This window comes from Myodes glareolus, chromosome 2 (assembly GCF_982192425.1).
Source record: "Myodes glareolus chromosome 2, mMyoGla1.1, whole genome shotgun sequence".
Taxonomy (NCBI): Eukaryota; Metazoa; Chordata; class Mammalia; order Rodentia; family Cricetidae; genus Myodes; species Myodes glareolus.
In genome coordinates this window covers 26,729,445-26,752,488 of record NC_142027.1, presented here as the reverse complement: position 1 = coordinate 26,752,488, position 23,044 = coordinate 26,729,445, and the positions used below count along the sequence as shown (strand labels likewise).

Sequence of the window (23,044 nt, the reverse complement as noted above, 5' to 3'; positions counted from 1 at the left end):
GAACTGCAGCCTAATGATTTCAAACTTCAAGTATTCAAAAGAATTATGGACACCTAAAGAACACTGTGCAATCCTACCTTTTGGAAGAGCAGAACACAGAAGTTTTAGTTCTGGAAACAAAGAACTACTTTCTCACTGAATATGATTTTCTGTCATTTCCACAGAACACCTGATATTTGCATGTTTTTTTTTCCTCTCACGTCTCAATGTTTGCCTTAAAATAAAAGACAGCAATGGAAGGCCTTTAGTGGGCACTGAAAGATAAAGTCCGTGTCTATGAACAATAAGGTAGTCTCTATGAGATTATTTTTTCAAGGTGGGTTTTATATAGCACCAGTATCATAAGATATTCCTGGGAAAGGAGTTGTTTTCCATGGCAGACTTGAGCACCATCAGTGACGAATTGACATGGGCACACTGACAATTCACGTTTGGTCCCCAAAACTACATGGTAGAAGGAGAACATTAACCACCTTAAGCTATCTTCGATTCTCTATGTAAGGGCTATGGTATGTGTACACACACACCACACAGAGTCTAACTAAATGTAATTTCAAAATATTTTATAAAGATTTTAATGCCTTTTTAAGGACATCAACTAGTATAGAAATATCTACCCTGTGTTCTTTGTTTTTAAATATTCACTAATATTCCATAGACTATTTTTAGAAAACCTAGGAACATGGATAACATGAGGGAAGTGGGAGATGTGAATAAAGTTGGTATAGAATTTATTGCTTTGGAATATATTTGAAGGCTTTGTTTATTGTTCCTCTTAGCACAAACCATTAATCAAACGATGCTTTCCTAGAAACCAGGGCAACATTTAACAGAAGATATTAATCTATTTCTGAAGACAAAGGTTACTTTTCTTTCAAGCACTCTGAATATTTAATTTAAGCTCAGAATCACTATTCTTCCTCTCAAATGGAATGAGTGAACAAACAGTAAATAAATCAATTAGTCATATGTAAAATATTGAAAAGTATTGCTTAGAGAAACACCAGAATACATTGTCTAAAAGACGTCTTCTACCTAAAGGCTAGATCTACTGAGGCCTGCAGTTTAGTTAAAGGTATAGCAGTGTTGTTGCAGGGAAAGGACACTTAAAGTGGTCTGGGATAAATGTAATTTTAGCTCAAGGCTGTGGTATTTGAGTGCAATGTATTTTTCTTTAATTGTGATATAATTCACTCATTCAAACATATAACATACAAATAAGACATATATATCAAACATTATATGTTTGAGTACATAATAAGTTATCTTCGTAATTTCAGATATTCTGGAAATATACACTACTGTATGTCTGTACGCACATACTCATATGCCCAGATTCTCCTACAGGTTTTTAAAGGTTTGGTTTGCAAAACCAAAATGTGTTGACTAGACAATGCAAAGGCTAGCTACTTTCCTAATTTTTCTTAAATATGGTATATAAAGCAATAGCAATGAACAGATATATAATAGACCTATCACCTAATTCCTTATATATGTCTATGAAGCTAAAGGTTATGTTTTTACAGTGCACATATATATATATATGTGTGTGTGTGCATGCCAGTGCTTTGACCCTAATAGCTAAACGTGTAAACCCATCTTTCCTATTTAACTCTTAAAAATATATTTGTGGTAATATCTGGTATTATTTCACTTTTTCTGGAAAGTAATTGTAACTTGACATCTGCTGCTCTCTTATCTGAACAAAATAAAGCAGGTTTTCTTAAATTGGAGGTACACAGTATTATAATTTGTGTGAGCATTCTCGTAATGATGACATATCTTTTCTTGAGCTTGTATATACAATAATTAAGAAAGTATGTATAAACTGTTTTGATACTTTTACACATTTTCTTAGTCTTAGTGTTTCCAAAATAGAGATTCAATAAAGTAATGGTGGTTTTCTCATTCTTCTGTCATTTGACACAGAGGTAACTGGTATATTTGTTTTTAATTTACATGTTTATATATTTTCATCACACTGTGCACATTATTTATAATTATTCTCTTAGTGTCTTATTCCCTTCTCAGTTAGTTAAAATAAATGTAACTGAATTACACAGTCCTTTTACTATGTGCTCCTTAAGATACTTTAAAATGAACATTTCAGTGTTGCATGATTTTCCCATTTTTTTCTCTTTATTTTTATTGTTACTGGATTTATTAATGAACACAAATGCATTTTTTATTTTTGGCAAGAATCATGCCCTGTAGTTGTAATTTAATTTTAATTAAAAAAGATTGGAATATTCATGAAGTACAAGAGAGAATACTTTTCTACTCATTTCCTGAACTGATGCATCAGTCTTCATGCGCTCACAGCGATGCATCATTACCTTTCTAAGACAAACAAATAAAAAGGGGCCACTTGCTTCCAGTTGCATTTACTTACCTTTCAAAATATCAGTACAGTAGTTCTGTTGGTCAAATAAGTTTGCTGCTTACCTACACTTCACTATGTGGCAGGGAATAGATCTTCAAATTAGTGCTGCACAGAGAAGGAGGTATAATTCTAAATACTTGTAGTCTTTATTGGTGTCTTTTAATCATGACTACCTAGTCAACATAATTTCCTACTTAGCACTTTTGATCCATCTCTGAATTATTAAAAGAAATATGAATAGGGCCAAAAATATCCACAGAGCTCTCAAAGTGACACATAGGTCTATTTTTGTTTTGTCCACAGACAAATTTGTTTTACATAAATGGCTTTTTTTACAAAATTGAAATGTGAATATATTTTTTATTTTTCCCAGTGGATACACAATACACAATTTTTTGACAATACTATGAATCAATTTTATGCCCAATTCTTTGCTGATCTAACAACATCAAATGAAACACAACGAGATTTTGGATAGTGTTTGTTGACTCAAATAAACTACATTGAAAAAATTTATCTATAAAACAAAGTATCAAAAGTCTACCCACGGCCACAAAATCCATTATCTTGTAACACTTTGAAATCACAACGAACACTTTTAAAATTATAAGAGTAAAAAATATCTGTAAATGACATGTCCTTTAAAAATGTATGTGGTTTCATTTGAAGTACCCATTATGATAATGCAAAGAAAAAAATCATTTCACCTCTCAGATAATGTGGAAAAGACAGGGTTTTCCCCCCACCCGCAATATACAGAAGTAGATGAATAAGCTAACAGTAGTGAATATTATGGTTTTGCATATCTTCAATATTAACAAGATCAATTCTCAGGGAAGTGATCTGCAGTTGTGAGCTCATTGATGCAGTAATTGTTTAATCATCAATGAAAAGTTGCATAAATTCATTAAGTAGAACTTGGTAGTATTCTATGAAATCACTTTAAAAATTGCAACTGAAATCCTACTGAAAATGTATATAAATATGCAGAACATTATACTATAACATAGAACATACTAGATCTGTTTTGTTAGTCAAAGTAAGTAAATTTGCAAGGTTTTACTTCACTTTGGTCATATGTTGTCTTACACATTGGTCTTGACTTTCCTATACACTTCCTTGAGCTGCTCCAAATCCTGTGAAGGAGTTCAATGTTTTCATAGTCCTGTCCTCACCTAAGTTACTTTTGTAAAATGGCCTGGAAAGGGTTGGTGAATTCCGCTGCTTATACTGGCATACCTGAGTTTGGGGATGCTTTTGTTGCATTCCCTAAGGAGACTTTGCCTGTTCTGAAAGAAGCTATGCTTGGGTCTGGCATGACTACACAGCAATATTGCCTTTGAGCAAAAAATTAGGTTTCGTTTCTACCCAGAATTCCTTCTGATGGCTTATGTGGGTTTCTGTTCAGGCTCACAGAAGAGTGAGCTCAGTAGATTTCCTATCACATTCAATCGACTACAAAAGGGCAAGACACGGGACTCTCACAAGGTATATGTTCCCCTGTCAACAATATGAATATTAATGATGAATGTATTTATACAAATACCTAGATGATGAAGGCTTTCTGTCTGTGATACTATGTCTGAATTTGAATGGTCATAGCATGTTTTCTTGTCTTCCTGGCATATATTGGGTAAAAGATATTGCAATAATCACAGTCTGTAATCTGTATGAACACAGTCTAACTGCTTATAATTCTATACTGCAGACAATGAGGAAGACGTGGTACTAAAATCCCAAATAATTCTGAAAGCCATCATGTGATCTAAAGATCTCATTTCTTGTGACTTGGTTTAATAATAATCTTCCAATGTCAGTTACCATACTTTTGATATATTGTTTTACACTAAATTATGTTATTCATGAACATAAATTGAAAATCCAACAAAATACATTTCTTAAAAGAACCTATGCTTTTAAATAAAAGACATGGAATAGGGAACTGTGTAAATGCAAAGTTAAAGTCATTGTATCTTGGAGTTGACAATAATTACATAATCCTCTATCTTTTTCACAGAAACTGTTCAACTTTTCCCATTTCCTTGTTCCAGAGACATCAAATTTCAATAAAATTCAGGCACTGATGGTAAAAAGTTGTTAAAGGATGTATCAGAATTACTTGTCCCTTCAGTGAAGAAAATTAACTACATGGCACTAAGACAATTTTGAGACCCATGAAGAACATCACATTCTATGCTTGTCTGTGGTACAGTAGCCTTGAAACCATGAACTTCTGTATTTCATATTATAATGTCATATGAATTGGCACTGAGCCAATAATGCACAGTGTGTATTGTCAATCAAAACGTCTCTTACTTGAGAACCAAACATTTTGACCATCACAATGAATATTTTTTTAAGATTCCATCTATTGAACATATCATATGGAAAAAATAATAGAAAACATTGGCAGGACTCTAATTGAAGATTGTGTAGGTAGCACATGGGAAAATGTCATAAGTGGTAATTTGAGGAAGGCTATCATCTACTTGACTTACATACATGTACAGTAGCTAACATACATTTCAAAGTCACATTTATTTTGAGCATATATAATTGATGTCCAGAGACTCCTCGTTCTCAAAGCCGTGAAAACAAATGAGGCAGGACACTGTTATTAATGTCCACTTACAAGATTTGGTTTTATTTAAAAAGTGTATAAACATGCATTTTCTCCCGTTTGACTGTTCTTTCCAATTTACTCATTCAAAATGGGTCAAACAAATTTTCGTTGGTAGCCAATTTCTGAGAATGTACCAGAAAATATTCAGTTCAATAAATCTACTAATTGTTAACTGAACATACTGAGAGTACTGCTTAAGTTACTTAAGTTAAGCGCTTAACAACTTGCCTATACATTTGGTGGCATCAATTTCACTGTCTAATCAAACTAAAAACAAAATTGTATGTATAATGCATAAGATTTTTAAGTAATGAACTTAAATGATGTGGCCATATCCTCTAGTATGTACTGTACATGTATTAGAAAGATGAGCAATATCCAAGATTGGTTTGAGTATGTCCTAATAACAAGTTGCTTCTTTAACTAGTTGCTAAAATTTCTAGAGTTGATTCTTTGTTTCCTTGGGTAACTTTATGTTATACTCCAATTTAATGAATTGGAAAGGTTAATTATGGTCTTTCAAAAATGTTATTTTTTAAAAGCTGTAGTATAAATACAGATCTCTTGTAACATCTTAATTTCATTTTGCTCATTGTAATTTTCAATTGGGTCAGTTACAATGACTGTAAAGTTGATTCTAAATAAAACTTTAATTATAATTTTAAAGCAAGTTAGTACATCTTTGCTACCAACATACTTTAACCCATATTCATCTAGACTTAAACTTCTTTCTTTTGACCCGTGCTTTTTTCAATAGTAAAAGCCATCTTTCTTCTTCTTAAAATTCACACAATATCTGATGTTTCAAGAAGACTTTGCCAACACTATCATTCCTTCAAATCTTCCTATTTCTACACTCCCAAATGAAAACCATCACAGGATTGGTTACACCAGCATTACCCAACCTAACTTACAGTACAGAAAACTCCCTTCACATTCAATCTTTTTTCTTCATGTCATGAGGAGTAGAGATTTGTGCTTATCACCAAATAAAATTGCAGTGCAAAATTTAAACATAAAAAGTTACACAATTAAAAGTTAATATATGGCACCACAGCCCATTAATTCACATATAGTACAACAGACCAATAAGAACAGACAATAATATGAACAGAGTTGAAAAGAGTGAGCTTGCATAGCAATGCAAAAAAGAAATTATATACAGAGGAAATCCTTTTCTTCCTGGAGGGTGAGTTTTGTTTTCTTTCTTTTTCTTATATACTCCTGACAAGAAAGAGTTAAGGTAGGTGGTGTAATTAAGAGGAGAACACAAGAAAATAACTGTGGGATACGTGTGGCTGTGTGTCTTTACATTGCATTTACAGTTTTTTTTAATAGTACATAAATAAAGAAATTGTTCATTGCACTGTTAAATGTTATCACTTCCATGAGTTCAGACCTGATGGTCCTCAGAGCATCTTTGTATGTCCCCTCTCAGTTACTCTGGAAAAAAAAAAGCAAAAACCAATATTCATAAATACAGCTTTCTCATATGTTAAATATTTTTCTATCCTGGATAGCAATAAAATCAAAGCAACCAGACTGTCATTTAAAGATTGTCAGCTAAGTATTGCATTTGTGAGTTTAAGTCATTCTCTTTCAAGACTGATCGGGGCAGGGAGGTACTAGGAAGCTTGCAGCTCTGTGATGCACATGGAGGCTTTCCTGTAGTACTTATCAGACTACAGATACATAAAGTATGTAAAAAAGAGAGAGAGAGAGAGAGAGAGAAAGAACTCACACATGTGCGAATTGTAGCATAAGTTATAAGCAAGTCATAATACAAACTTAGCCGTAACTGGTGGTAGTAATTCAGATTCGTATAGAACTCTGAAGCTTTGTCAGTAGTCTGCCTTCATCACATGGGTGAACTAGTTCCCAACACTGACACAAAACCACCAGCAGATCTACACTTCATGGGAGGAAGTCGATGTAGAAAGAATTTGTGTTCTCTTTTTTAAATTATTTATTTATTGATTGATTTGTTTTTTTGAGACAGGATTTTGCTGTAGCTTTGGAGCCTGTCCTGGAACTAGCTTTTGTAGACCAGGCTGGCCTCAAACTCACAGAGATCTGCCTGCCTCTGCTTCCCGAGTACTGGGATTAAAGGCGTGCACCACCACTGCCCAGACTGTTTATTTTTAAAATGTAAGAATAAAGACCAACTCAATTAGGGGGAACTGCTAAAAAGGTTCACAAAAGCTAACAAGAGAGGTAAGATCATCTCAGTGCCAAAAAGTAGATACTGCATTCAGTTCCATCCTTTATTTATTGTACTCAGTTAAAAAGGGCAAAGAGGCCCACTATCAAATGAATTATGTTTAACTTTAAATATTAAGATTAATTTCAGGCATTAAAAGAATGGTATACAGTTTAAATAAGCTTGAAATACCAATGAAATATTTGCATCATTGACTGCTATAAACCTTATCCTTTAATTTATGACCAATTCAGAACAAAATAATTCGGTTATTTATTAGCAGAGGAAATTTTCTATCATTCAGAAATATGTTTAAATGTAGTGGTTCCATCAGGCCAATATACTTTCAGAATCACGATGGCCTTTGAAATGACCCAAAAGACTTACATAATTCACCTGTAAACTGTCCTTGACTATTTGAGCCCACATAGCCAATGTCCAGAAGGTCACTGGCATTCCGCTGGTGGCCACCTCTCAATACCTCGGCCTTCCGAGGGCCAGTGGACCCTTTTGAGGAGGCTGTTCCCGAAGAGCTGTGCCCACCGGGAGACGGAAAACTGGGCTTGCTGTAGGGTACCAAGGACTCCTCTGGAAAATAAAAAAAAAAGAAAGAAAGAAATCATAAAAGACTAAATTGAACTGCAAAACGCCTTTCAAACCCAAACACAAATATTATTTTCCATTCTTGAGCAAAATTAAAACTATGAAGTTTAATCAGTCCTGAATATTAAAGGTATTTCCACATGCAGACAACATTTCCTCACGGAGACACTGAGAGGGATGGGATTAAGAGATTGGGATAAGTACAGAATAGGATTTTCAAGGTTTAAACATCAAAACAGAGTGTTGCTTAAAAGAGCCATTATTTTTACTAAAGTAAAATAATGTCTGAGAATAATTTCTGGAGTTTTGTGAAGCTCAATTTAATTTTTCCATTAAGACTAAGGAAACATGGTTTTTTTGTTTTATTTTAAATTATGGCAATATTGTCTCAATCAGTTTAGAAATAGAACCATATATTAGTGAATTAAATATGAATCCTAAATTTCTGTTTACTTCTTGAGCCAGAAATCCATTGTTTGAAAGGTTCTGTGTTTCATTAGAAGAGAACCAAGCATTAATTATAAAGTATTAATGTTCTTTTTAGATATTGCCTTTCCAGAAATAAATTATGTGTTACAATCAATATGTTAATGCTTAGAGCTCCTCTTCTCTTTATTTCAGTCATTTCTCATCTCCCATCCCTTTCAACTCCGCTATTGTTTCTTCTGATTTTCTGGGTATATGTCATTATTTAGTGAATAAAACATCTGATTGAATTTACCAGTTCATTCCTTAGCTACTTTTTAATGAAAAGGGGCAGGTTGTATTTCTTTTACAGCTGGTAACTTTCCAAAATATTTAATTAAATCTCAATATTGTGATTGCCATTTTCTGGCCCTTTCACAAAAGAGCTTTCCAAGACTTGAGCATCATTTGATGAAAAAATGTGATTGTGGAAAATTCATGTGGCAAAGACATACTTAGACAAGACCGAGTACAGATTAATAGAGAATCAATAAAGGAATGCTTTATAGAAGTGAATGTCTGTGTGCTCATTTTTAGTAGATACTAAACAAAAGTGGAAGTTCCCCCCCAAAATATATTTGTAATAGATATACCCCCCCCAAAAAAAGATCCAAGCAGGAATTATAGAGTTTATGTTGCCAGACGGCCAGGAGTTTTTTTCTTATAAATAAGAACTCTTCCAAATATTAATATTTAACGTCATTTAGTCTGCTGGAGAGCATATGAACTCAGTTCCACCTTTTCTAACCTTATGATACTGATTGGACAACTATTTGCAGTTTTGTGAACTGAATTAATTCCCCCTTTTGAAAGATGTGAGCTCCTTTTCAAATGAGTGACTACTTCAGTCAAGTAGACCAGTTAACATGAAAGAAGAAATTCACTGTTCTTAAAAACACTTAATATAAATGTTAAAGGATATCAACATCAAACGATTTTCTGAGCATTGCTGATGAAACTTGGAGGTTTCTGAGATAAAAGACCTTATGCAGGGTTAACTTGTGGACTAGGCCACACTGAATGTTTGCTATTAAGCTCTGCCAAAGAATGCCAGTTTGGACAGATTTAAGACAAATGTGTTCCAGATGCCATTAACAATTGCCATTCCTAAAATACCTGGTAGGAAACAAACATGTGATAGTAGTTCCACATTCCTGGGATTGTGCGGCACACACCTGATCTAACCCCTTGTTTGTGTGGGGCTTTCCGTGTATCTTCTTGGCGGTCAGTAGAGTTTATCCAGTCCTGGGTTGGACGCTGCCATTCTAGGGCGGTTTTAGCTGGACAATCCAATGAGTTCTTTGTGTCTTCTAAGTCGGCTGCTTGTTGTCTCTCTAGAGAGCTTCCTTTTCTCTCTGCTGAATTTTCCACGTTACCAGAATGCTGGCTCAGGCCTATCTGCTGTCTTAAACCCTGACTTGGTGGGGGATCTGGTGGTGGGGGAAGATCTAAAAATTTTGAATAATGTTTAGAATGAACTATGATTTAATGAAAAGTACAAGTTTAACTTCAAGTTGAAAAATTGAAAAAAAAAATCAAAAAACAACATCAACAAAAAGGAAAAAAAAAAAACCCTTGCCCTCTTACAAGTATCACCCATGCAGAAGGTATTTACTGAAAATAAGAATCAATTAATGGCATCCAAAATGCATGCTACTGCTTTGTCTTCTATCTTCTTGCCATAGCATCTTTGAGCTAAAAATCGACTTTTTTTTCATCTATTTGTCCAACAGGGAACATATATTTGGCAGTATATCATGGGCTAACACTCAAGGTAAAGAACGGGTTGTGGTTTAAATTCAACCTCCCTCTCTTCAAGATAGAAATACAATGAGGGAAAAAAATCACTACAGATTCTAGCATCTGTACTAGTAAAAGTCCCTGAGAACAAAAACTCTATAAATAATCTCCACAGGAAAGATTATCCTCCAGACATTATGGACTAGAGTCCAAAGCACATGCGGCGTAGGACTGTCTTTCTGCAAGTGCATATCACGGTGAGCAACAGTCAAAGGGTTAAGCTAACTGTATTAAATTCAATTAACATTCTGCCTGACAACTGATCCTACTTGTTCGTTTCATGAGTTAGCTAATGAGTTACAACTAATATACTATAATCGTCCCTTGTATTAATTTTCATAAGTAATAACCAATGTTCAGAGCACCGATTGAATACGCTAAATGGTGACTAGTGTAGACAATGTATTGTGGGAATTAGAGATGGAGGGGAAGAGATAAGATTTTGAAAGAACATTTTAGAGAAGTCTGGACATACCCAGGATGGTTTGACTCTAGCCTGAAAGAGCTTTAAAAATGAAACTTTGGAAATGAAGAAAACCTAAAAGTTGAATGTAAGCTAATTTTTCATTTTCTTTTAACTATCTCTTTAAATTTTCATCTTTATATTTTGAATGTCTTCAATTATGAAGTTACATTTCCCTTTATATCTTTTTAATATTATTTCTAAAATGACATGATTAAGGACTTTGAAATTTTCTAAACATTCATTTGTATCAATATCATTTAATGTTTCTTTCAAGCTATTGTAAACTTCTTGGCTCATCCTAAGATGAGGCAATTATGTTGCTTATGTATCATGCAATATACATTTATTAAATAAATAAATAATGTTCCATTTAATGTAGAAGATTATTTTTCATTCCTTTTTTATAAATACATTTTTGTTTCTAACAATACTAATAAAATCAGATAGGCAAAGCCAAATGTTTTATACACAAGAAGCCAGCTCTCTTAAGAAGAGAGTGGTTACTTTGAGGCCTTATTGTAAAACTCTATTCTCTATTTTATGAGGAAAATATTAGTATCATCCATTGGAAAGACACTAATGATTTGTTGAGCATTTGTCTTCGAGGTTCCAAGTTGAAGTAGCATTCTCATCTCTCACGAATGTCTTCATGTCAGATTACAACTACAAACCATTGATGAGAAAGGGATGTTGTCTGGCAGGATGGGATTGCATTTGGAACATTTCTCCCAAAATGAAGAGCTAATGCAATAATGCGTTATCTGTTTGCATGATAATCTAATGAGTTTGGTGTTTCCTTTACATTCGATACTGGCTTCCTTTGCTGTGTGTTATTATGGATGCAAATTAATTATTTCATTTGAGTTATTGGACTTAGTCTGTCAGTGAGGGGAAAGGATTGTATTGGTTTCTAAAATAACATATCTTGTCATTGATTTTTATTCTCCATCTGAGCTGTTTAATTTCTAAAATGGCCAAAATGGCATTTGCTTATGGCAGCTGAAATTCTGATGCCTATTTAATTTGACTTGAAATTGTATAGCTTTGTAATTATATAATATCCTTGGAGATTTTATCTTCTAAGAATAAGGGACAATGCATGCACATCGAAGTAAACTGGAAAGAGACAGAATTATAGATGATTGTGGAAAATAAAGGTATATACTATAATACATTTACTTAAATTAAATTCATTATTCAATTCTTAGTGGAATTATTTCAAGTAAGTCAATTCACTAGAGTATCTCACTGGCCTACTGTGGGTTAGCTATTGTCAAGCAATGACAGTCCAATGACATAGGTACCTTATTATTCTCATTTATTTTTTAGGTAAATGGATGGGGATGAAACATAAAGAAATAAAGCATCTCCATCCTATGTCTCTCTTTTCATAAGATCCAATTCATGAAATGGTGTTCCCAGGGTCCAGCTCAGCTCAGGAGTTCATGAAGTACTTCCACACCGCTTTGGGTCACCCCATGAAGACATACGTTTCTACGACACTGTTTCTCCCCTCAATCTTCTACACTTCCATTCTTCTCACTCCCCAAATTGGGAAAGTCTTTGAACCCCTTTCTATTCAAAACGGTGGTGGCCGGTATTAATTTATATTAACAAATCCCACTAGTTCAATCTCCAAAATCTTACCTTTCTTATTGCTTTTACTGATCTCATCTTGGAATGAACCACCTTTAGTTATTGCTTCTATGAACTCCAACTATCTCTATTTTTACACTGTTGGGTACTTAATTCCTTGTTACAAAAAATAGAGACTATTTTTATATTAAATATATATTATATTTTTAATACTAAGATATATGATTATGCCACCCTCCTACCTTAAAGATATAAACATGTATTTTTCAGAATACACACACACACACAAACACACACACACACACACACACACACACACACAGAGTCTTCTAGGAATTTCCCATTCAAAATACAGTAAAAGTCCATGACAGTTCCTCAGCATACAGATCTGTAAGCACTACTCCTTCCTTGCATGCCTGGCATCATAGTCTATATTATTTGCTCCAGTAATACTGCTTGCCTTCCTTCAGAAAAAAAGTATCAAATATGCAACAGGATTTCAATTGCTGTATCAACTTCTAAGATGACCTGTCTTTGGAAAGAAGCATCATTCTTTTCTGCACATTATTCCTGTCTTTTCTCATATGTCAAGCTGTTGTTGAGGCTTTCCCTGAAAACTCCCTTTATTAAAATACTTTCTCCTAAATACTTTACAATTTCCTATTGCTTCTTTATCCATGGCAACAGTCACCATTTGCATACATTACACATTTATATTGGTGTGAACTTCTGTTTGTTTTTGACTAGATATCAAATGCAGGAGATTAAGGAATTAAATCTAAAATATATGTTCACTCAATGAACATTAACTAAAGGGACCAATGAGCTCATAAAATTGCAGAAATCTAAATTGTGGCAGATCTAGGAAGGAATTTTTTTCTATGAATTAAAGACAGTTTAAGAGAAAATAATTTCAGAAAAACACAATGATGGGGAACCTACCATCTACCAGAACTGGTCAGGATATTTTTTTTAATAGGGACGGAGACTTATATTGAACCAGCCCATCTTAGAAGAGATATTCCACCAGAAAAAAAAAAAAAAAAAAACATGTCCATAACTGTGTGTGGGTTTTTACATAGCCTTTGGGACAAAAACTGGTATTTCTTATTATTCCAAATTCCTCTCACTGGACACAGAGAAAACCACTTCCTTTTCTTAGAAGTTGATTTTACACAAGGAGACAGCAATCCTGACAATGATATATGAGAAGTGGGGTGTGCCTCTTGCTATAGGACATTCTACTATCAACAACAATCTGTCATTCTAGCTTCCAAGTCCACAAAGTCCAACTCTAAAATTGTTGTTACTGGTGGCTGGACAGATGGGGCAGTGGGTAACATGCTTGCTCTGCATGAAGACTTGATTTCAATCCTCCAGCACTCACATAGAAAAAGAAAAGGCAGGTGCTACACTGGACTCCCTGTGCCTCTGTGTTCCCAGTGGGTTCCCTGTACTTCTGGACTCCTATGTTCCTGGGCTCCAAGTGCTGCTGAGCTCCCAGTGCTAATGAGCTCCCAATACTAAGGAGAACCAGGCAAGAGTATCTTTGGAGCTTGCAACCCAACTTGTATGAACAATGATTGAGCTCCAGAAACCGAGAAACACCCTATCTCTAAAACCAAAAAAAAAAGAAAAAAAAAGTTGTTTAAGGAAACACCCATCATTAGCTGCTTTTTTAAACATGTACGAGGCAAGCAAGCTCACACACAAGTACATGTGCACCCCTCAACATATACACGTGAACATCAATACCTACAGATGGAAGACAGACAGACAGACAGACAGACACACACACACACACACTCAACACACACAGTGATTATCCCAATATTTCTAAATCCTAATGCCTGTTTAACTGGTAAAAGGAAAGTTATCTGACCTTGAAAGATGATTGTGTCAATGAGAATAAGACTGTTATTGTGCTAAGATGATGAGGTTAAATATTAAAGAAAATAGCCAACAATAATTATCCTAATTAATGTGCTCATAAGGATTATAAAATCTATAATTCAAAAGTTTCAATGTAAAATGCGTATACAGTAACTGCTGCTAAGCAATGACCTTCTGCAACAGAATGATTTTATCAAGAATACATATTAATTTGGGTGTTGAAAATGAGCATATCAGTGAGAGAAGTTCATATGTTGAGAGAATGAGATCAACACTACAATTTACTTAGGGTGATCAATTAATCCTCAGAGCGTCTGAAGAAGAAAGAGGATTATAAACAGTTTCTTTGTGTGTGCATATGGGTTAGCAAATTCCCCATCTGTGAATACACCTGTATCCTTAACTTCCATATTCCATGAAAACCCTTCCCAAAGAACAAGGAGGGACAATGAAACGAACGTGCTTGGTGTTCTGCATCTTAACATGATGAGATTGAAAGAAAGTACAGTGATGGCTGCTGAATTCCTCCCGAACAAAAATGAAGACAAAAACCATCATTATTCTTTTCTGGCTAAAGTTTAACTCCACACTTGTAAGTATGATGCCCACTGACTGGTTGTGGCTTCTCTAATCCAAGATTAAAAAAAAAACAGTAAGTGGGTTTTACCTCAAACAATTACATCAGAACCAGACAATCATATTTTAGAATTTCTACAAATGGTTTTAGCCTTCAGTTAGCAAGGTACATCCTTTTCATACTTAATAAAATGATCTCATGATAACATTTAGGAACATATAAGGTGGTGTTTCTAAGAAGAGAACAGAAATCTATCTTTGTATCTAGGGTTTCAGTAAGTATTTAAAATATTTTAAGTAAGAAGGCCTTAGAGTGATAGTTTAGGATAAATATTTGAGAAGATATGAGAATGGAGCTGAAAATAATATAACTAAGAGTACTCAGTAGACATAGTAAAACAATCATTATTGAGCTTGTATGTCTTCCAAAACTTAGCAGTATCTAGTGAAATGCTCAAATACTAGGTACTCTGTGCAAATAAAATTATTTAAACAAAAGATCATTGTTCAAATCCAGTCACCAATTCACGGATAAATAAAGTTGGATTGAAAATCATTTGCACTAATAGTTTTTGAGAACTGGTTTCTTATTGCTCAGGTTCTCCTCTAACTTGAACTTTGTATATTGCTATCTAGCCCTCCCAAGTGCTGGGATTACTTGTATGTGCCAGTTTATGTATTGTTTGTTAACCAATCTCAGGCTTCATTTCATGCTTGGCAAACATTCTAAAAACGGAGCAACACCAGTTGTATTTTAAATTTTTTTTGTAGGTACACTCACTCAACAAGCAGTAGATTTAGAATGTAAATCCCATGTTCCAAAAAGTCAGAAGTATTTACTATTTTAACAGTAAAAAAAAAAACAATATTGAGCCTTTCTTATAGGTAGAATAATTATGCATCTAAAATTCATATATTGAAGTTAATCCTATTATTTATTGGTATTATATTAGGAACTGAGACATTTGTGAGGTCATTAGATCATGAAGTTGGCTCAGAGAGAGTCCTTCTTTCATATGAGGTCACAATGAGGAGGCACCGTCTACATCCATAAAGGAGTCTCTCAATTGAAACCCACAGTTGGATATTCTAGACTTTACAACTGAGAAACAAATTTCTTTTTCCATCTTTTCTGCTGTTTCTAAGATCGGGAGCACATATTGAAGATCCTGCAACAAAGCAAGTTTTCATATACATCGCCTATGGCTGCCTTCTAGTTCTGAAATTCAGAAACTTGATAAACCTTAATAAATCACTTCACAGACTGATCTGAAGGAAAAGGAGCCCTAACGAGACTAACATGCAATTGTAGATGTCCTGATACAATGACAGGAGCACATGCTGCACACAGCTTCCTTCCTACACCTCAAATGAGATGCTGAATATTTTCAGAAGAGCTGAAAGTTTGAAAAGTTGCATTCTAGATCTTTCTTGAGACATAATAATAGTAATAGTAATAATAGTAATAGTGATAGTAATAATAAAAGATTCCACATAAATGTAAAAGACTCTGTTTTACTTAAACATGGCATATTGCCAAATGAGTATTGAGGCAACGTCTAAGCTACAATAGCTACTTTACTGAAATTTAATGAAAACACCAAGCACATTTCTTCATACGGAGATAAAAGTTATGACAAGACACCTACCATCTGGCATCCCTTCCCTCCGATGAGGTAACACTGGCTGTGTGTCCATCCTTCCTCCCTTGTGTTTTTTGGTGGGCCGAGGCCGCTGGCTTTGATTCAGGGCAGCGCTGGTGTTACTGTCGGTAGAAAACGGGCTGGTGGGCCGTGGCCTTTGAGAGGAGGGAAAGGCTTTTCCTGAAATGAAAAGCAAGGGAGTGGACATGGAGAACGTCCCCATAACATTCTATTTTTGTCTTGTCTTGTGTCTCTGTTCTTACTAGACTACCTACCACTACCTACTGCTAGTGAATGCACCTACAGATGTTGTTCAAAGACACAAAAGCCAGCTCCTTATCTCCATTAACTGCATAAACTCCTGCTTAGAATTCATCCATTTTTGAATATGCTAAGAACACCCTACTCACCGAAAACTCATTTCAAACAAAGCAAACTGAAATAAGTGCACCAACTGAAAGCTTCCCATTGCTTGATCATAGTTTTATAGGATCTTTCTCCGTAAGACTTTCATAAATCTGGGCGAGTGCATGTCACATTTATTTCTCAACTTAAGACAGTGGATTTAAAAAAAATGAATTGTCTACTGTTTTGTTTGAATTAGTCATGCTTTACTCTTAGAATCATAACATTGTCTGAGAATTGCATTTGAAGTTTTATGTGAAGGGTCTGCTGCGATGCATATAGAACCTTAGTACATAGAGTCCACCCAAATGAATTCTAGCTCTTTTAGCAGGATGAAATAAGATCAGTGTAGAAGCTAGCAGGAGTCTATGCAAAATGTCATAGGTGTATTTTGCACATATTATTATATCTGAATAGACCCTATACTTTAATTTTTTTAAATGAATTTCTCCATTTTTTGATAATTTAAAATATATGAATATTTTCCAGGGCAAAGGTCAGCTAACACATTTTCTACAGTGAATTATTTTAGTACTAAGTTTATTATGTAAGAGAGGAGTAGTTTATGTGCACATATTTATTCTCTTGTGCATATTTTCACTTTATACAAAATTATCATATGTAGTCGCACTGTCCTAAGTCATTGTGACTTGATATTGCCTAATGCTTTATTAGCGATTAGCATACATGCTGCTAGTGCACTTATGCCTTCTAATTTATTAGCTCCCTTGCACCTTCTCCCTTCTCTACCTATAGCAAATGCCACAAGAAAGCACTCAGGGAACATAAAGATTCTGACTTATGTCTTATGAAGCAAGAAAATTCAAATAACAGTTATATTGCCACATATTTTTGCATTTGGATGCTATATAAAAATAAACCTTTGCAATGCCTGAAAAAATTCTTCCATTTTGTTTGAAGAAGGCTTAATGCACACTTGAAAGAAATATTGATGGTAAAACTTAAAGACAATGTACAAGACATAATTTTATGGCCAGAAAGTGTAGCAAAGGTTCAAAGTAATTTTTCGTCACTATTTGAGCACCATTAAATTTGAGTGCATTTGATATTTCATGAGTTTATTTTGTTTAAGAAGCATAGTAAATGCACATACCATATTCCTATTATATGCAGCAAGGAAGTACATAAACAAATATAAGGGCTATTGTCAAAACATTCATGTTTTCAAATTATTGACAAATTACCCGAGTTAATCTTACATATCTCCTTCCCGCTGTGGCATGAAATATACATAACGATTATATAATTTGACTTCAATGCTATTATTTACTGCTCTTTGTTAAAAAAATGAATTTCCTTAAAGAGCAATACACATACAGATATTATCTTATCGAACTCACAAATGCATTTGGTGTATCTTTAGTTAGCATCCTTTAAAACAAGTCATAAATTATTGTATTAAAATCTTAGTCAAACCATTAGGACCATCAGCCAAGTGAAGTGTTAGACAGCAGTCTTAGACCCACTCACCCCATGCTGGGGAAGCCTTCCCAGAGATTGCCTCTGCAGAAAGAAATGGGGCAAGGCACCATAGTGGAGATAAAAGTTGAATTATTTTAATCACCAGGTTCGGTATTGATTTTGTGAAGGTTTTGTAATGTGTGAATTACTGAAGGTTTAATGTCAATATTAGTTGTGCCTTTGTTGTAATATGAAAAGGAAGTACAGTGCAATTAACCAGTAGAACCATGAAGAGAAAGGATGGATGAGATGCAACATAGTGAGTAGGAGCCTATTTTTGGCTCTTCAATATTAGCATCAAAAGAAGATTTTGATCACATAGCATCCATCCAGCTGTGTTCATGCATATTTTAAAAAAGCCTGTAGTTAGATTCACTGAGAAGAGAGAATAGAAGGAAAGGTCAGTGTCCAGAGTACAGTATACTCTCATGCAAAGAGTGTTGACTGGGAGTCTACCAACCTGTTCTTGTAAGACTGGTTCCATCCAGTCTAAAACCAGCTTTATCTGCTGCTGCCACCAATGCTTGTGCAAAGCTGCCGCTGGCAAAGATGGAGCCATCTGAGGAGCTACCTACACTAGATCTATGACTAGAAAAGTTACGATCCTCATCAGATGCAGAGCCCCATCCATTTACCATTGAACCTAAAAACAAATGTAGTGGTCCAGTGAGTTGTATATATTGGATATTTGATCTGCTGTAACACAGTGTATAATGAGCAAGTTGCTTATTTCGTTTCCTCACTGCTCCTTTAAAGTTTCATAGTGAGTTCTTTATTACATGCCCCTTCTTATATGTTTCCAACATTCTAAGCACTAAAGAACTAAGGCCATTTCAAACCAGTATCTGCTTGTAGCCCATTGACAAAACACATTCAAATTAGTTTAATTTTTACATTGATTAAACTATAACATGGTTATTTCTCCATAACAACTGCTATGTATATTTAACTTTCTATATATCAAGAAAAAATAATCTGACTGAAGTAACCTAGTGAAATGAAACAGATGTGAAAAAATTTAGTGTGAATGTATTTTAAGGGTAATTCAGATTCCATCAACTATATGAAAAATTTAATATAAAATTTACTCATAAAAACAATAAAAACTCATATATAAAGTGTCTAAACAATATCAAATCAATATGGGACATAAGAAAAACTATTTTTCTGAATTTCTAATTATGACAGTTTGTTATGTGTTCTTTAATTTTTAATTAGCTTAATAACTCCAGTTTTTCTCAATGCTAACAGTTCTTTTAAAATAAACATGAACATAAATGTGTGTTTTTCTGCAAAATGAAACACAGTGTTAATGAAAAACTTACAACTTTATGTGTTGATAATACAAAGTACTTTTAAGATATAAGTAACATTTTCTTAAGGTTCTAGAAAAAAAGTCAGCTTTCATTGTTTTCTTAAATAAAATCAGAGTGGGAATTTAGCCAACTATTTACTGTAATTAGCAAAGTATTTATTTAAGTTATGTGATTAATCCATCATACATAAACCACCAAGTAGTGTTTATCCAGGATATTTTTAAAAGGGACACAAACATGTGTTTATAAAATCCATGTTAGGCTTTCTAACTGACACAAACAGATTTATAAGAAATGGGTAAAATCTAATATGGTAGTGTTTTTCTTTCTTTGTTTCTCCATCTTTTCATGACAATTTGAAGTACTTGAAATGTTAAGGAAAGGATCAGTGACATAGCACACTCATCTGAAACAGAGAGAAAGCAGAATTGCAAAGACAATGAATAATCTGAGAAGATAAAATAGTGTTAGGTAGAAGAGAATAAGACAGTTTCGACTCCAATTGGCAAAAGCACACAGACACACTGTTTACATTCTAAATAAATCCCCTGTGGCAGGCCACTGTAAGGAAGCTAAGACAACACTAGCATTCCAGCCTCCTGTGGAAGATTCTTTTCTGGGCTAATGATCAATGTCAAGGACCAATAGAACACAATGAAAGAAGAAATGATGCAAAGGACGGTGTGGTGTAAAGTCACAGGAGATAAGGAAAAGAATCCAAGGCTATTCAGTGAGGAGTCACCACACACTGTGGAACCACAGCAGAGAATAGACTTACAGAATCTGAAACCCTGTCCCTTCTGCAGGCTATTTTTATTGTTTTCATTATCAAAATAGTCGTGGCCTTTTTCTGTCACTCACATTTCGTCTTTCAATTCTAACTTGTTTCTTTGTGATACCTCCTGTCTTCCTTATTGTCATCTACATTTTCTTTCTCAAGAACTTACCCGCTTTGATATCTCAGTTTTAAGATCTCTAGACTACCAGCATCACATTCACATCCTTGCTAGACTTCTGAGTCCCTGGGTCCTTATAGTATGGAGTGCTGCCTACCTCTCCAGTATCTGCAGTCACACATTTTCTCCTACCACTTTGGTCTACTTCAGCATTGCCACCACCTCTAGTATCCGGGGTGTCTATGAAATACTAACCCTTAGTTGGCGTGTTTCTGTTTCACCTTCAGGCTTGGATTAGAATTGGTCTCAGCCCCTGGTTGCCTAAATCCTATGCATCTAAGAGTACATTGCTTCTGTCCCTTGGTTGTACTTGCTACACATACTTTCACTAGGAAGAAGAGTTTTAGAGATAAAAACTACCTGTTATTCATTCCCATATATGTTATATAGGGATACTGAAGATCGGATAAAGACTGACATATTGAATAAAATGCATCTGACACTTTTAGTCTTCACTATAAATTCTATGCATGAGTACTTGTGATGTATAATATCTTGTTTGTTTGTTTGTTTCTTAAGAACGGACTTTTCTTTATAGCCCTGATATCCTGGAACTCACTCTGTAAACCAGGTTGGCCTTGAACTCAGATTTGCCGGCTTCTGACCTGCAAGTGTTGAAATTAAAGGCATATGCCACAATGGTCAAGGTAGTGTTTTACCAATTACCTTATTTTACTTGCAAAACAATGTCTCTATAAGCAATCCTTGAAATTTTAGTAAACTTATTTGCTTTCTAAATGAAATATAATACTAGTGAATTATTGTTGATTATTTAGAGATATAGAAGATAATGATAAAATTGTCTAAAAATAGCAACATAAAATAGTAATATATATTATTTTAATTATATAAGTGGATGCATATTATGTAATAAGATACATATTGCACACATATACCTATATGTGTTGGTTATGCTTGCTACATTAAGAAAGTGGTAATTTGAATTTGCTTCAAGTCACAATTTTATTTTTGAGTTTGACTCTTAGTCATACTCACACATATTAATACATTTAGTTTAACATTTTCTTTATTCAAATCTTTTCCCAATGTGTGCAACCCAAAGTACTTATATCTGTAGTGTTTGTGCCTGCTCTGTGGGTCTACAATCAGGTCTCAGATACTATAAAATGCAGAGGAGAAAGGCCCATGTCACAGCAGCGTCACTAGTGACATTCTGCACAGCCTCCACATAGAAAGTCATCTCTTTGCTTTCCTCCCAAAACACCCTGGTTTATTTCTTTACAGCAGTGAGTCCTTCCTGTGAATTTCCATGCCCATATTTGCCAGACTGTAATAGATAGACTGCCTTTAACCTCCCCCGTTTTCCCACAAAGTTCTTCTTTGGTGTATTAACTTTCCCTTCTCTGGGAGAATGCGTAGACAGTGCTTCTTCCAAGGGGTGTCAGACAGCAGAGACACTTTAGTTGCTCTTCTGGTTTATTGACTTTTGTGTTTCAGAACAAAGGATCTGCATAGATGACTTCAGAGCTGAAGAGATACACACCATGAACATGTCCCTTCATTAGGCCTTGAGCAGCCTGATGATACAAAGCAAAGTCTATAGAAGACCATTCGTTGTCGTTGCTCCTTGACAATATAGAGCAGGGAGCGTAAGGCATAGGAAAATAAGACTTTTCCGTCATTGCCTTTTCTCTAACAAACACTGCGCTGGACCAGGGGTAAGCTCACTAATATGGACATTCACGGGCAGTTCAAATTGTCTGAACATATGTCATTACCATACTATGCGCTATATGTTCAAAATCTTTCAATTAAATTCTGAAGCTATTTCTGTCAGTTACTGGTTTTGACTCTCAGTGGCAACTGTTTCCCCTTATCCCTTAAACATTAAAAAAGACTCAAATATTTCTTTAAATCATTACAAAGGGCAAAGGTGTGTGTGTGTGTGTGTGTGTGTGTGTGTGTGTGTTAGTTTGTGTGTCAGAGAGAGAGATTAGAGGAAAAGCATTAATTGGCAGATTAAAGAGAATGTCATTTTCTTAACTGTGTCTTTCATATCTATGATCACAAGTGTAAAAATCAGACAACACTAGGTACAAACAACTTGGCTGAGGAATCTTTACAAATTGCAAGCAAGTCCCACCACTCTGACACATTATAGTCACAAATATAATCAATACATATTTAAGCATTTAATGAAAAATGAATTTATGCCACAAAGTTAAATTTATTGGTGTTTACAGCTTCAATCTTTTCAAATCCTTCTACTTAAAAACTCAGAAAGGCCAGGAAAAAAAACTGAAATTAATTTCAGCTGATGAAGAAGAATCTCACATAGGACATTAAGTTGCTTAAATGTTACTGAGCATAAAATGCCATGATAAAGTGGCATCTTGCTGTGTCTCTATTACATCTTCAGCACTAAAATTAATTTATGATCAGTCGTCAATTCATTTACATGTCAATTTATGCTAAACCCTTCCTTGCTGACAAATGCTACCCTCAGATCCATTAAGCTGGAGTAAAGTCTGTGCTCTCTTATACGACCCTGCTAATTGTTGCATTACCATTTTTATGAGCTACAAAAACTTATGGCCACCCATTTTTTTAGCCAATATTTAATCCAGGAACTCTATTAGATAGCGCAGCTTGTCTAACTACTTGCTAAGTCAAATC

General features: G+C 34.5%; 1 protein-coding gene across 16 annotated transcripts in view; it reads right to left on the bottom strand.

Annotated features, from left to right (window-relative positions):
* Positions 1–2,647: 2,647 nt before the first annotated feature.
* The window catches only part of Robo2 (roundabout guidance receptor 2), a 1,551,815-nt gene continuing 1,531,418 nt past the window's right edge, over positions 2,648–23,044 (bottom strand). For 5 of the 16 annotated variants that reach the window (XM_048422498.3, XM_085685684.2, XM_085685682.2 and 2 more), the window contains 5 exons: positions 18,596–18,778; positions 16,255–16,428; positions 9,450–9,722; positions 7,594–7,794; positions 2,648–6,449 (listed from right to left, as the gene is read on the bottom strand). In XM_048422498.3, the coding sequence (XP_048278455.1) occupies positions 6,448–6,449; positions 7,594–7,794; positions 9,450–9,722; positions 16,255–16,428; positions 18,596–18,778 (833 nt within the window). In that variant the 3' untranslated portion in view covers positions 2,648–6,447. The remainder of the gene's footprint in view (positions 6,450–7,593; positions 7,795–9,449; positions 9,723–16,254; positions 16,429–18,595; positions 18,779–23,044) is intronic. The other 11 variants (XM_085685686.2, XM_085685687.2, XM_085685689.2 and 8 more) reach the window with 4 other exon arrangements.